At 36.2% G+C, this 13,245-nt stretch overlaps 2 protein-coding genes across 4 annotated transcripts; one reads left to right on the top strand and one right to left on the bottom strand.

Moving 5' to 3' along the window:
• Positions 1-1,566: 1,566 nt before the first annotated feature.
• On the top strand, positions 1,567-7,416 carry LOC132029582 (ATP-dependent 6-phosphofructokinase 3-like). Of its 3 annotated transcripts, none has more exons than XM_059418853.1 (13): positions 1,567-1,633; positions 1,738-1,777; positions 2,382-2,444; positions 2,552-2,693; positions 2,773-2,927; positions 3,410-3,463; positions 3,917-3,985; positions 4,236-4,365; positions 4,747-5,015; positions 5,809-5,857; positions 5,939-6,093; positions 6,919-7,093; positions 7,243-7,416. In XM_059418853.1, exons 2-13 carry the CDS (start codon positions 1,754-1,756, stop codon positions 7,293-7,295), a joined length of 1,338 nt encoding a protein of 445 aa, XP_059274836.1. In that variant the 5' UTR covers positions 1,567-1,633; positions 1,738-1,753; the 3' UTR covers positions 7,296-7,416. The 3 variants fall into 3 exon arrangements, with proteins under 3 accessions (XP_059274836.1, XP_059274837.1, XP_059274835.1); XM_059418854.1 differs by having other exon boundaries at positions 7,225-7,416; XM_059418852.1 differs by having other exon boundaries at positions 7,177-7,416.
• Positions 7,417-8,085: 669 nt separating this feature from the next.
• On the bottom strand, positions 8,086-11,755 carry LOC132029583 (serine/threonine-protein kinase Aurora-2-like). Its single transcript, XM_059418855.1, has 9 exons — positions 11,605-11,755; positions 10,829-10,966; positions 10,224-10,370; positions 10,026-10,121; positions 9,649-9,744; positions 9,452-9,548; positions 9,193-9,310; positions 8,549-8,621; positions 8,086-8,456 (listed from the first exon to the last, which is right to left on the bottom strand). The coding sequence occupies exons 1-9, from the start codon at positions 11,635-11,637 to the stop codon at positions 8,355-8,357; spliced, it is 900 nt and encodes a 299-aa protein (XP_059274838.1). The 5' UTR covers positions 11,638-11,755; the 3' UTR covers positions 8,086-8,354.
• Positions 11,756-13,245: the final 1,490 nt, after the last annotated feature.

The following is a 13,245-nucleotide window of genomic DNA, read 5'->3' as shown; positions in this document are numbered from 1 at the left end:
TATAATAGTTTTTATCCGAAAAAAAGAGAGTTTTTTCGTTAAACATTTTCACCCAAGAAAATGACTCGTTTAACAAACCATAGTTTGCATGAGGTACACATGTCCTCGTGACAATTTACTGAGCATGGCAGTTTCTGGATTCTACTATTTTGATTTTTGGAAAGGAAAATAGATGAGGCTATAAGTGAAGTGGGAGAATTTATCTTCTGAATTAGTAGGAGTAAAGTTAAACAAAAGGAAGGTGAAAATCAAGATAGTATTAGATTTTGTCTTTTGGAAGTTACTCTTACTCCATGAAGAAAGAAGCTGATACATTTCTTCATTTATTCAAGGACATCCTGACTTGATGAAAATGAATAGATCTATGAACTTACATTTGTGTTAAAATTAAACTTTGAGGCATTTCCATATGGTTTGGAGGATAAGTCCTGAAACGAGGTGTTATTGGAAATTCTAAATTTGAATAAGAAATAAGAGATGTTCAGTAAACACGCATCAACCTTTGTTGTATCCTAGTGAGTTCTTGGAGTAGAAAAATTTGATATATGGACTTGCATTCATGCCCTGAAGGTTCTGAGTTGGGCTGAAGATAAGTGCAATCCAGGTGTCATTTCAGCAATATCTGATTTATTGGAAGATTTAAACATTGTATGGATGATTTGCGCTCTTTGCGTGACCTATTTGTTCTTAATTGAATATAATGGGGGTGGACATATGGAACATTTTCTCTAAAGTAATTCCATATTTATTTAACTTGATTGAGATGGGAGAGAGGAGATAGACACTGAGGAAACAGGCATTAGCTGTTGCTATATATTATTAGTTCCTCAAAAACACGTAATGACTCGTGAAGGAAGGATGTTAACTCTAGCTCATTCAAAAGTATTTTAATACCTTGAGTTCTCATGCTTTGTGATACACTAACTTCATGCACGTTTAGAAGGTACTTTTAATTCATTCTAATTGAGATTTTACGATGAACTTCTTACATTCTGCATTTAGGTGGAAATTGGATTTCAGACAGACAAAATTTTGATTTTTTCACATTCTCATTTAGTTGAACAAACTTGAGCTTTGTATAAAAGAAGTTAACTTTTATGTCTTTCAGATCAAACAAGCAATGCATTTTATTCTTTTCCTCCTGAAGAGTTTCTTATACGTACTCTTTCTCTTCATGGTTGAGGGGCGGGCTTTCTCTTACAGAAGAGCTTTCTAAATGAGCATTGTTTCACCCTGGATGTACCCTTTTCTAGGTAGCAACAATTTTTTTTAGTGTTATCACTACTCTTTGTTTGTTTTCTCCTCTCTCTGAAGTTGATTCTAATACGGAATCCATATCCTTACTACCAGTCTCATTTAGTTTCGTTCATATTTTTTGGTTTGAGAAATTCACTTCTACTTGTTGCAAGAGTTGGCTTCACTTTTCAGTCGGAAGATAAAAACTGTATCTGTTAGTCACGAAACACTGGATTTCACCAATTTCAAATATGTATCTGTGTTATCCCCTCAACCATGTGTGTTTGTTGCTCTAGATGTTGATATATCCACTAACTCGACATATTCGCCATTTCATTGCTTGATGACAGACTTATGATAACCCGTTGCAGTCTAATCCAGCATACTCAGTTGTGAAGTGAGTCCATTATCAACCTTTCTTTTTTTAATGCTATCAGGCTGATGTAGCAGTTTTTATGCTGTTGATCCTTGACAAGTTATAAACTGTCTTTATGATTTCAGGCAGTACTTTGTCGACATGGATGATACAGTTCCTCAAAAGGTGAAATCTTCTTTTTTAACTTGTTCTGCCGGTATATATAAATTTCTTTTGCGGAAAATGTCTGCACTTCTTTCTCTTTCAATGATTAATAAAATGGTAATACGGATGACAGGTAACCGATAGCTACATTGATCTTTGATAGTTGAGTTAGTGATTCTGCAAATGGGGATGCTAGGCATATAAATGAACTTACAAATATAACTATCTAGAAATGAAGAGTAGAGGACCATTATTGGCTTATATGGGTTTTGGAGGACAATAGATCTCAAATTATATCGAATTAGCACTTCATGATAAATTCTATGGCCACTTTATCAAAAATCTGAACTTTGCATCCTGAACCATTTCTTCAGTCTTGCAGTAGTTGCCAATCTCCTATGCCATTGCAGTGAAAGGGCAAAAGAAGTGTGTAGAGATTTTTTCTGAGTTGGCTTTCGGGGACAAAAATATTCAATCAGCTCTTTATTTTACTTTCAAATTCCTTGTCAGTTTCTGCTTTCATTATCTATAAGGAAAACATTTCCGTTAGAGAGATCTCCATTGTTCATCAATCACTCCTCTTTCCTTGTGATAATTGTTATAAATTTGTTTGATCACTTTGTAGATTGTTGTTCATAAGGACAGTCAGAGAGGAGTACATTTTCGGCGTGCTGGTCCCCGTCAGAAGGTATGCCTACTTTCTTCAAGGATAAAAATATGCAATTTGTTGCCATTTACCAGTAGAACTATTAATATCCAATCTTTCACTCAGATGAAAGCTTCAATATGTCTCAGGTTTATTTCAGTTCAGATGATGTTCGTGCTTGTATTGTAACATGTGGTGGTTTGTGCCCTGGGCTAAACACAGTGATCAGAGAAATTGTACATAGCCTTGACTATATGTATGGTGTAGATAAAGTCCTTGGAATAGAAGTGAGTTGGCTGATGTTCAACTTTTTTATGCTTGATAAGCTTTTTTCTGTGCAGCTAACAGTACATTTTCTCCTTCATAGGAGGCTACAGAGGTTTCTACGCAAAAAACACTATTAATTTGACTCCAAAGCTTGTAAACGATATTCATAAACGTGGTGGTACAATCCTTGGGACGTCACGAGGAGGCCACGATACCAAAAAGATAGTTGACAGCATACAGGACCATGAAATAAATCAGGTACCCCAACTATGAAATTTGTTTAAATACGTATACTTTGAATCTTAGAGGACCTTTTCTTCCTTCTGGTCCCTTTTCTCTCTTTGGGACGGATTTCCTAATTGCTTTAAAGCAGTTTGTTTAGGAAGAAATTAGTATCTTGGTCTTAAGAAACAGCTTTGCATAATTGTCGAAAGTGGTATCTTGGTCATAAGAAAGAGCTATGTACAATTGAAGAAAGTGGTGTGTCATGGTCACAAGTATCTTCTTAATAGAAAAAAAAAAAGTTGAGTAGTATGTTTTCTGTAAAAAGCAAAGAAGAAAAGATCCTTATTGATAAATTTAAATGTTACAACAACATAAATGACTTCTAGAAACATTCATTGTTCTATTTTTGCAATTTGCTAGTCAACTTCGTCTGATGCATCTTTGATTTCATTGTGGAAATCTTATTTTCTGCTCAAAAGCTTCCACTTGGTATAATCATTTTCTTATTGGTTCAGGTCTATATAATTGGTGGTGATGGGACTCAAAAAGGAGCAGCTGTCATTTATGAGGTATGTTAGATTCTGCAAATTAAGAGGTCATAGATACCCAACCAAAAACATGAGATAATTTTCAACTACGGAAATGCGGTTTACATTTTCTGCTGAAAGTTTAACAATGTATTCTTTATAATTATTCTGTTGAGATTATCGATCACACTACAAATTTTTAAATCAAATACCTTGTTTCAAGCCTGACGTACTATGTCGACATCATCTGCACTGAGATTCAATATCTTCTTAGTATGTTCTAGTAGTTTCCACGGACTTGCTAGTCTCTTGCATGAACTTTTCTTTTGAATGCACATTTAGTTTCACTTCAATGGTAAATGAACCAACTACTGTTATATGCATTACTTGGTATCTGCTTTCGAGTCCTTGTGGTATCAATTCTTTGCTTGGTAAAAGAGAATTTCGGTTCATCTTTGCAAGCATTCTTAGAATAATCCTATTCCCTTTTTGCAGGAAATTAGGCGGCGTGGTCTCAAAGTAGTAGTTGCTGGGATACCCAAGACAATTGACAATGATATTCCAGTATTTCTCATTTCCTCATGTTATAATTGATTATATTTTGTTCTGCTACGATAAACAATTTAGCAGCCTTAGTAAATAAGTCTGAAGTTTCTTGCAAAGTGCAAAGCATAAACTTTACTACTCAATATTAAAAGTACAGTGTAATGTATGGAAATCTCATTTTGGTAGTTTCCCCTCACATTTGACTTAAGCAATAGTGTTCTTCAGTTTAAACTGCTGTTATGTAAAAACAAGTTTGTTCTGTTATCAGGTCATCGACAAGTCATTTGGCTTTGATACTGCCGTAGAGGAGGCTCAACGTGCCATCAATGCAGCGCATGTTGAAGCTCAAAGTGCTGAGAACGGTATCGGTTTGGTGAAGTTAATGGGCCGCTATAGTGGTAAAATGCTTTTACAAAGTCTTTATGCATAGCAAATAGCCTAGTATAGAATTTTTTTATAGCAAGTTCTCATAAAGACTGTTTTATGTCCATCTCCACTACAAATCTTATCTGGCACTTCCTTGTTGCTAGTTTGCTGTTAAATAATAAGCTCTTCTTTGCATACTTATCTATAAAACTCATCACTACATTGAGTTTCTGTATGCCAACCATTTAGTTGGAGCATAAATAATTGTAAACATATCTTTGAGACAACAATTTTTTTTTTCTTTTCAAGTAACTTGTCCATGCTTCCATAATCCCATAATCTATAGATTATTGTACTTTGCAACAAACGAAAAAATCTTGATTTTAATTCTTTTTTATGGATATTGGGTGCAGGATTCATTGCAATGTATGCCACTTTAGCTAGCAGAGATGTTGACTGCTGTTTGATTCCAGAGTCACCCTTCTATCTTGAAGGAAGTGGTGGTCTCTTTGAATTCGTTAAGAAAAGGCTAAGAGAGGAAGGGCACATGGTTATTGTGATAGCCGAAGGAGCTGGGCAGGAACTTCTTGACGAAGAGAATTCCCATGCTAGAAGTGAACAAGATGCTTCAGGAAACAAGCTTCTCCAAGATGTTGGTTTGTGGGTATCCCATAAAATCAGGGTAAGGTTGTTATAGACAGAGTTGTCCCTAATCTTACTGTTTATACACAATGCAGGATTGATCGATGTTTGCTTTCTCTCCCTCTTATGCAAGTGATTAAGTGTGCTCGTCTCTACTTGACTATGTGCATTTGTGGGATCATGAGAGAGCTAATATCATCTGTGTTGGAAAATTAGATGTACTAAAATTCATACTATAACTGGTTTCCAGAAAATAAGGTGCAAATTATCTTCCTAAAAATGATAAGTAAATGTGGAAGAATTTGTTTGACAGAATTCTTCACTGAATGATTACCAAATATTCCAAATGCTCATGGGCCTCTTATAAGAACTTGTACCTTTTAACTATTCTCACCAAATAAATTCATGTAATACCAAGTAGCCATGTGCATCTTATAAAGCAAACACCATTTGAATAACTTAAAAATAATTGGTGAGGCATTATATATATATATATATATTGCTATTGTATTTTTTAATACATTGATGTTTATCCATCGCTTGGCGGAATGGTATGTTGTTACATTTTGTAAAGAGGCTGGACTCCTTCTAAATTAGCCTTTATATACCGTACTATCTAACAGAGATACCATCATGAAATTTGTTGAACTTCTGAAACAATGCACAGAAGTTGTCTTAGATTGCCGTTTATTCTTTGTCTACATGGAAATGGTTCTTGGCCTACTTTTCTTTTCATATTTTCTTGCAATCTGTGGGGAAATCATCATTGAGCTTATTTATATTAGGAGGTATTATGTACTAGCTTTGTACTCACCATTTTTTACTTCTTGCAGAATCATTTTGAAAAAAAGCTTAAGATGCCCATTACTCTTAAATATATAGGTAGGAAATTTCAACCATCTGAATAGCTGATTTAATTTGGAAAACTCATGCAGCTAATCAGCAATTTACGTTGTTATGCAGACCCAACTTACATGATTCGTGCTGTTCCAAGTAATGCATCTGACAATGTATATTGCACGATTCTTGCTCAAAGTTGTGTTCATGGAGCTATGGCAGGGTACACAGGCTTCACCTCGGGTGTTGTCAATGGTCGCCAAACATATCTTCCATTCAATGTAAGTAGCTACAGTTGGTTGTTGATCTTTCTAGTTGTATCTCCGCTGTTATTTTATTAACCCATGGGTCAACAACTTCCGTGCCTGTGCCAATTGGAATCTCACTGGGACTTGGCTGCGAGTTATCATACCACTAGGCATGAATCTTAGTTCCTAGCTGCTTTAAATTAAGCAGCTTCTGGTCCAATACCTGGTTTTGGGGTTTAGCTTAGAGGATGCAACTTATATTCTTAAAAGATTGATGTACTTTGTATGATCATTCCTCAACACTCACATCGTGCATTTACATTTATTCCATTCGGTTTTTCTTGAGTTTTCACAACCTCAGGGGAGATTGTTTGCTTCCTTTCAATAAGTATGTTAAGCAGTCTCCAGAAATTTCACTCACTGTTCGGTTAGAAGCAGTTGCACCTTAGGAAAGACATAATGCTTGTTTTCTCTAAGATTGGTATGAGCAGCCCGTTGTTCCGTACTTGGGGTTATGGTGCTGACCTCTCTAATATAAAGTGTCTTGGTTTTCTAATTCCATGGCATAACTGAAATCAGCAACAGCTGTGTTGGTGTGTAAAAGCTGATATTCTCGCCGTCATCTTGCATGGTAGAGCTTTTTTCAGCAATACTATGCTCTTAGGATCATTTTCACCACTGTTGCTTGGTGGCCTAAAGGGGAACCAAAAGCCATTCAATAAATTATGCCATGGGTCTTACCTCATAAAAAAAAATGCCGTGACTTGTTTTATTTTGATTAGACTTTCATAGCCATTTGACTCCTGTTACTGTGTACACACCATTTTCACAAGTTCAATAAGCATATTTGCTGTGCAGCGCATTACTGAGAAGCAAAATAAGGTGGTCATAACAGACAGGATGTGGGCACGACTTCTTTCTTCAACCAATCAGCCAAGTTTCTTGAGCACAAAAGACATTATTCAAGTGCAAAAGAAGCAGCATCCACCGACTCAGTTGTTAGATGGAGATAACAATGAAAATGAGATTTCAGGTAAACAAAACACTAGCACGGCATGAAATAAAAGCACCTTTTAACACTAGAGTTAGTAATTGTTTCACCAGCAGTCACTGCAGTTGCTCTCTCTACTACCTTTGAATCTGCAATGCCTACCGTAATGTCAGGTTAATCGGGTCGTGTAGGAACTTATTTGAAGGTTTTGGATCTGTTACCCTGCCTCAGCTGTGGGCACTAACAGATGTATATTGAAGGTTTTGTTGTATCTAGTGAAGTTGTGCCAAAGCTTCGTTGTATTCATGATTATGAACCATATTTATTTCTATGTTGTGGAGGTGTTGCTCCCAAATTTTTTGTTATCTCCTCTCTGCCTCTTACACTTGGAAAATGCTGCTGTGGATGTCTCAAAATTTCTGTACCTAAACAAACATCGATTACTGATTCAAGAAATCCAAAGTTGCAGTTACCAAGGATATTACTACTATGCTCCATTGGTCTTTTAGTAGTTGGCAATAAATTTATTCATTCTGAGATATTACCTCTTTAAGTGGTACTGGAGTTTTTGGACCCTTACCATGTTTGAAGGTATAAATAATTTCTACGAGGAAAAGGTCTAAATTCTTTTTCAACCGGCAAATTCTTTCGATGTTCTAAATTGTAATGGTGGAAGGTAGCAGGTAGGCCGGTGATAGTGCGTGCATAGATTCCATTGTTATCATACTAAAAAACAAGAGATTGGTTTGGAGAATGGGGGAATTCAAGACTATCCGTGAAGTGCATTTTAGTTTTTTAAGGAACTTGCATAATATGGAAAAAAAAAACTAACAAATGATACTGGCTGGGAATGCACATTTTCCCACTAAAAATTTTCGCGAAACCGTCAGCCCAACCAATTTACAGGAACGCAAATATTATGCAATTTTCTTCCCAAGTGTTGTTCTTTCTGGAGGAACGCCACTTCACCCCATATCAGTGAACATTGGTTAAGTCAAGAGGAACTCACACGTAGAGAATGATGCACACTTCAAGATTCAAAGAAATATCCAATGCGGTGACAGTGCAGACAACATTGAGAAAAGACAAAAAAACACTACATATACTCTTGTAACGAAACCCCTTCATTTCATTTTCAGGCAATGCAAGGTTTTAAAAGATCACAAAGTTTTAACATGTTGGTGGTTATTTTACATCACAATGTTTAAAGAACCCAGCTGAGCAAATGCTTCTACAGTAAAAAATGAAAACAATTGTAGTCCGCCACAAAGATTGTGAGAGTCATTGGTGATGTAAGTACCCATCATCCCTTATAAACGCCTGAAGGATCAGCATTCTGCACAAGCCAAGGATGCTCAAGTACCTTTTTCAGGGGCAGACGTTGGGAAGAATCCTTTACAAGCATCTGTATCCCACAAACATGAAACAAAATAACAAGATAAGCCCGAGATTACGTGCTTCTGTATTTCAAAGCATCTCAATGGATTAGAGAAAAACCTGACTAATGAGGTCCTTGGCAGCTGATGAGACAACTGGTTTTGCAGGAAATTTGAGATCCACTTGTATAATCCTGTGCACATATTCATAGGAAAACCTTTATCAATATACCTAGGAGTGGAGTACTACTTGTTGTGTTCATTATATGTGTAATTTCAATCTGTCATCTCATACTCTATGTTACTCGGACTCTTCAAAAATGGACACGGGTGCGTGCCGGATCCTCCAAAAGTAGTGCATTTTTGAAGGATCCGACACGTGTGCGGCATCATTTTTTCGAGAGTCCGAGCAACATAGCTCATACTCATCAAGGCATATTTAGGGCCCCCATTTTGGACAATATTTGGTAGATAAAGGTAATATAAAAGGAACTAGTGACAGAAGATTAGAAAATAGCAGTGTATGAAAGAATACACACTTTTTTCTAAAAGGAGGACTTGTGTATACTCATCAAGGCATATTTAGGGCCCCCATTTTGGACAATATTTTGTAGATAAAGGTAATATAAAAGGAACTAGTGACAGAAGATTAGAAAATAGCAGTGTATGAAAGAATACACACTTTTTTCTAAAAGGAGGACTTGTGTATAAATGTACTATTTCTTCTAAAAGTCCTCTTTAAGTTTCTCATGAAAAAAAGCTCACCTTCTATATGTGTCCGAGTGTTCCTTTGCTTCAAATGGGGGCATCCCGTACAGAAACTCAAAGCATAGGATACCAAGGCTCCAAATGTCCACACTTGCATCATGCTCCACACTTTCCACTGCAAGAGACACCACACATGAAAGCCATGTATAATAAGTAACTTTGTGATAAGACTTCCAACATATCCCGCATAACAGGAAACCATGCTAATGTAACGCTTTGGATATAACATTCAATATATCTCATATAACATGCATACCCATCTCGGGTGGCAAATAGTCTAGAGTCCCGCACATAGTCCGTCTTCGATTAAAGGTATGCACTGACCATCCAAAGTCTGCAATTTTGAGTTCACCCTAACAGCAGAAATATTGAAAACAATTAATTCGAGCTCTGCCATTTCACTGCAATGCAGTGCTCTGTCATAAACTGTTTAGCAATCCTAAAATTATATACCTGTGCACCAACCAAAAGATTCTCCGGCTTAATGTCTCTGTGTATTACGTGCTTCCCATGACAGTACATGAGGGCTCGGGCCAACGATGCAACATACTGATCCAAGATAAAGAAAAAAAGTAGTAAACTTATGGTCAGTTCGAAAGTAGTTAGGCTGTGAAGGGCATGAATATAATTTTTAAAATGTTGGAGATATATAAATCTGCTCACACTCAAGGCTATCTAGAATGGGACCAAAAACTGAAAATTTAGAAGAAAAAACTCCCCATTACAAATTTCTCATCATTCTCTAATTAAAGATTTAGAAATAGGAAATCCTACTGCCTACAGTCTAATAATAAATGTAAAAGCAGTTTCGTAATTCAACAAGAACTCACAGTTGCGGCACGTCTTTCACTAAAATATTTGCATTTCTGCAGCTCCTTATAGAGTTCACCCTTGGCAGCATATTCCAGGATCAAATACACACGTTTCTGCATTAGTAAGTGGTATCATTAGTCTCCTAAAAGTTCTTAAGACCAAAAATTGAGAACAAGCAATGCAAAAGAGGTTACACAGAAGGAACCATAATTTACCTGGTCATAAAAGTAACCGTAAAGCCTCAGAATATTTGGATGGCGAAGGTGGCTTTGTATTTCAACTTCGCGACGAAGCTGATGCTCAACCTGGGACTGTTTTAGCTGGGTCTTGAACAGCACTTTTAACGCGACAATATGATTGCTCTGTTTTCAAGAAAAAATTAGCCTTAGTATCGGAATGTGATTGTAGAATGTAATGTATATCTAATAGAATTCGGAACATCTTTATGTCTTGTCCATAAGATATCATCCCCAACTTCCCCACACACCATTGCAATCACTATCAGAAGATAGGGTAGATGCTACATTAATTTTGTGATCTAGAACCCCAAGTATACAGGCACTTGCTATAGCAGACAGCTAATATTTTGAATGAACGAACTCAGAAAGCATAAATCTTAAGCAATTGAAAGCTATGTTGCTCGGACTCTCTAAAAATGTTGTCGCACCCGTGTCGGATCTTCCAAAAATTCACAACTTTTGGAGATTTCGACACACACCCGACAGCATTTCTGAAGAGTCCGATCAACATAGATTGAAAGTAAGTAGCTGTATCATCCAATCTTAACATAGAAACCATAAAAAGCTTTAAAAGCACTGACCCTTTTTTCCCTAGCTAGATAAACATGACCAAACTTTCCTCTTCCAAGAGGCTTCCCAATGTCAAAATCATTAAGTGTCCACCTCTTTTTATCACCGTCTGATGATGCCTCTGACGACGTCTGCAGAAGTTGAAAATTCTGTTGTCCATAAAAAGAAGCAGTTTATTAGGAATAGAGATAATTGCAGTAACAATCAATTCTGTCAAATTAAATCAGCAAAGATCTCAGAAACATTATAACTCCAAGAAATAGTCTGGCAAAGTCCAAAACCCTAACTTCTTTTATGGTTCAGAGGTGAGTGAAAATACAAATTACGCTCTACGTCTATTTTTGAAAATATTTACGCCTCGTAGCCCATATTTTGAGTTTGTTACCTGATTTAGCCGATAGTTGTGTTTATAAATACCTTTTATACAAGGTTGATACATTATGTAAAATACTTTCCCCCTAGGTATAATGTTGTATATATATTGGGCTACATGGCGTAATAGTTTAAGTTGGGGTGAGTAATTTCCCCTCAAAATTCTGGAAATCTCATGAATTCAAATAATGCCAACCATCAGAAAAGCCAAAAATATATAATGTAAAAGCAAAATTGGAATAAAAACCCTAATTATATGAGAAATGAAGGTGGAATTTGTAGAAATAAAGAAAAAGTGAAGGTGTTCCAATGCAAAAGCGTAGATTACTCAAATTTTAGGGAATCCCTTGATCGATAATAATACATAAAAAGGTGGAAATGAAAGAAAAAAATAAAGGAGAGAAAATGGTTTTACCTTGTGTGGTTGATTTTCTGTTGCGATCCCCATCCTCTCTATCTATCTACAAAGAAGAAGAAGAGAAAATGAATTGTGTGACTCCTTTGAGTTTTTGGATTTGAATATAGAGGGTGCGGGGACGGGGGACAACTTTTTTTCTCTTTCTTTTTCTTACAACGGTCATATTTTCGGTAATGTGCCACCTCGCCCCTTTTTGTTTAGTAATAAATTTAGGAGGAGGAGCGTCGGGGGACCCACATTTAGGGGGTTTTGTTTTTTCTCCCAAGGTTTTATTTTTCTTTTAAAGTTTTTTCGATTGACAACTACACCCTCCGTCTCAGATTATCTGTCGTTTTTTTGTTTTGCACACTCCTTAAAAAATATTCCCTTCAGATCAGAAAGAGTCTTCACTTAGCCTTTATATTTTTTATTTAAAAAGAGTGTTCATTCACCAAATCAGGAAAGAATTAAATTAAACTTATTTTTTCAAATTTACCCTTATTAAGTGTTAAGTGATCAAATCTCAACACCTATTTAATTAGGGGTAGTTTAATTAAATTATTTATTTTTGCCTAGGATTTAGTATTTTCTTAAGAAATGTGCAAATGGCTAAGTGGACGCTTTTTTTTTTTTATACGGAGGGAGTATTAATTATGAGGGGTATTTGACTAACTTCATTTTTTTGCGCGGAGTGCCCTTCTTTTGGGGTGGTCTTTAAATTTTGCCCCTCATATTTGAAATCTTTAAAATTTGCCCTTCGGCTAACACCCATAGGTTCAGGTTCGAACCAGCGCGATCCAAAAATTTTAAAAAAAAATTCGCAAAGCGAGTTTAAATTTCGCTATCTTGGACCAGATACTTTTGTTAAGGAATTAAAAGTTATGTCGGACCCGTATACTTTGCCTTAGGCGACTTGGCATAAGTATCGGTCCGACATAAAAGTTTGCCCATTAAAAGTATGCACGCTAAGATAACTTTGTGAAGGAATTATCAAAGTTATCTTGGGACGACATACTTATGCCTGAAATCTGCCCATAAGGCATAAGTATTCAAGAAAAAGTCGGTTCTTCACATAATTTTTAATTACATGCCCATCCTAATTAAAATAAAATTAATCCAAACTTAACAATATTAATACATACGCACGATTGACAACCTCATCATGAATTGCATTTGCACCAAAGATTCGTACTATTTCCACCTGCACAAGACATGTTTATTCTGTCAAGTAAATCTTAGATAAAGCCAATAATTACGGTGTAAGTAAGCTAGCTATAGATGGTCGATCGAAGCACCCGAATGCTATCCACAATGTCAAACTTTAGGTCCTCCACGTGATACACCTAGCAAGCTTCCACAAGAATGATGAATATTTTGAACCACTGGGATAACTGTAACAAAACATGCTAGGACTTATCACTCAAATATTTATTTGTTAGGACCGGCATAACTTTGATAATTCCTTCACAAAGTTATCTTGGTGGGCATACTTTTAATGGGCAAACTTTTATGCGGATCTAAGCATAACTTTGTGAAGGAATTATCAAAGTTATGCGGACCAAGATACTTATATGCCAAATGCCTTACAAGGCATAAGTATCTTGGGGTCCGGCAGATAACTTTGGTAATTCCTTCACAAGTGTATCTTGTTGGCGGCAT

Source organism: Lycium ferocissimum, chromosome 9 (genome assembly GCF_029784015.1).
Source record: "Lycium ferocissimum isolate CSIRO_LF1 chromosome 9, AGI_CSIRO_Lferr_CH_V1, whole genome shotgun sequence".
NCBI classification, from domain to species: Eukaryota; Viridiplantae; Streptophyta; class Magnoliopsida; order Solanales; family Solanaceae; genus Lycium; species Lycium ferocissimum.
This window is presented reverse-complemented; position numbering and strand designations above follow the sequence as displayed.

What these genes read in the sequence shown, in the direction of transcription:
- LOC132029583 (XM_059418855.1), bottom strand. Translation starts at nt 11,637, where the DNA reads ATGGGGATCGCAACAGAAAATCAACCACACAAG. An exon ending in CTATTTGCCACCCGAGATGG is followed by an intron (nt 9,311 to 9,451) that starts GTATGCATGTTA and finishes TGTCTCTTGCAG; the next exon opens with TGGAAAGTGTGGAGCATGAT. An exon ending in CCAAGGACCTCATTAGTCAG is followed by an intron (nt 8,457 to 8,548) that starts GTTTTTCTCTAA and finishes TGTGGGATACAG; the next exon opens with ATGCTTGTAAAGGATTCTTC.
- LOC132029582 (XM_059418853.1), top strand. Translation starts at nt 1,754, where the DNA reads ATGGATGATACAGTTCCTCAAAAG. An exon ending in GAGCAGCTGTCATTTATGAG is followed by an intron (nt 3,464 to 3,916) that starts GTATGTTAGATT and finishes CCCTTTTTGCAG; the next exon opens with GAAATTAGGCGGCGTGGTCT. An exon ending in CAATGAAAATGAGATTTCAG is followed by an intron (nt 7,094 to 7,242) that starts GTAAACAAAACA and finishes CGGGTCGTGTAG; the next exon opens with GAACTTATTTGAAGGTTTTG.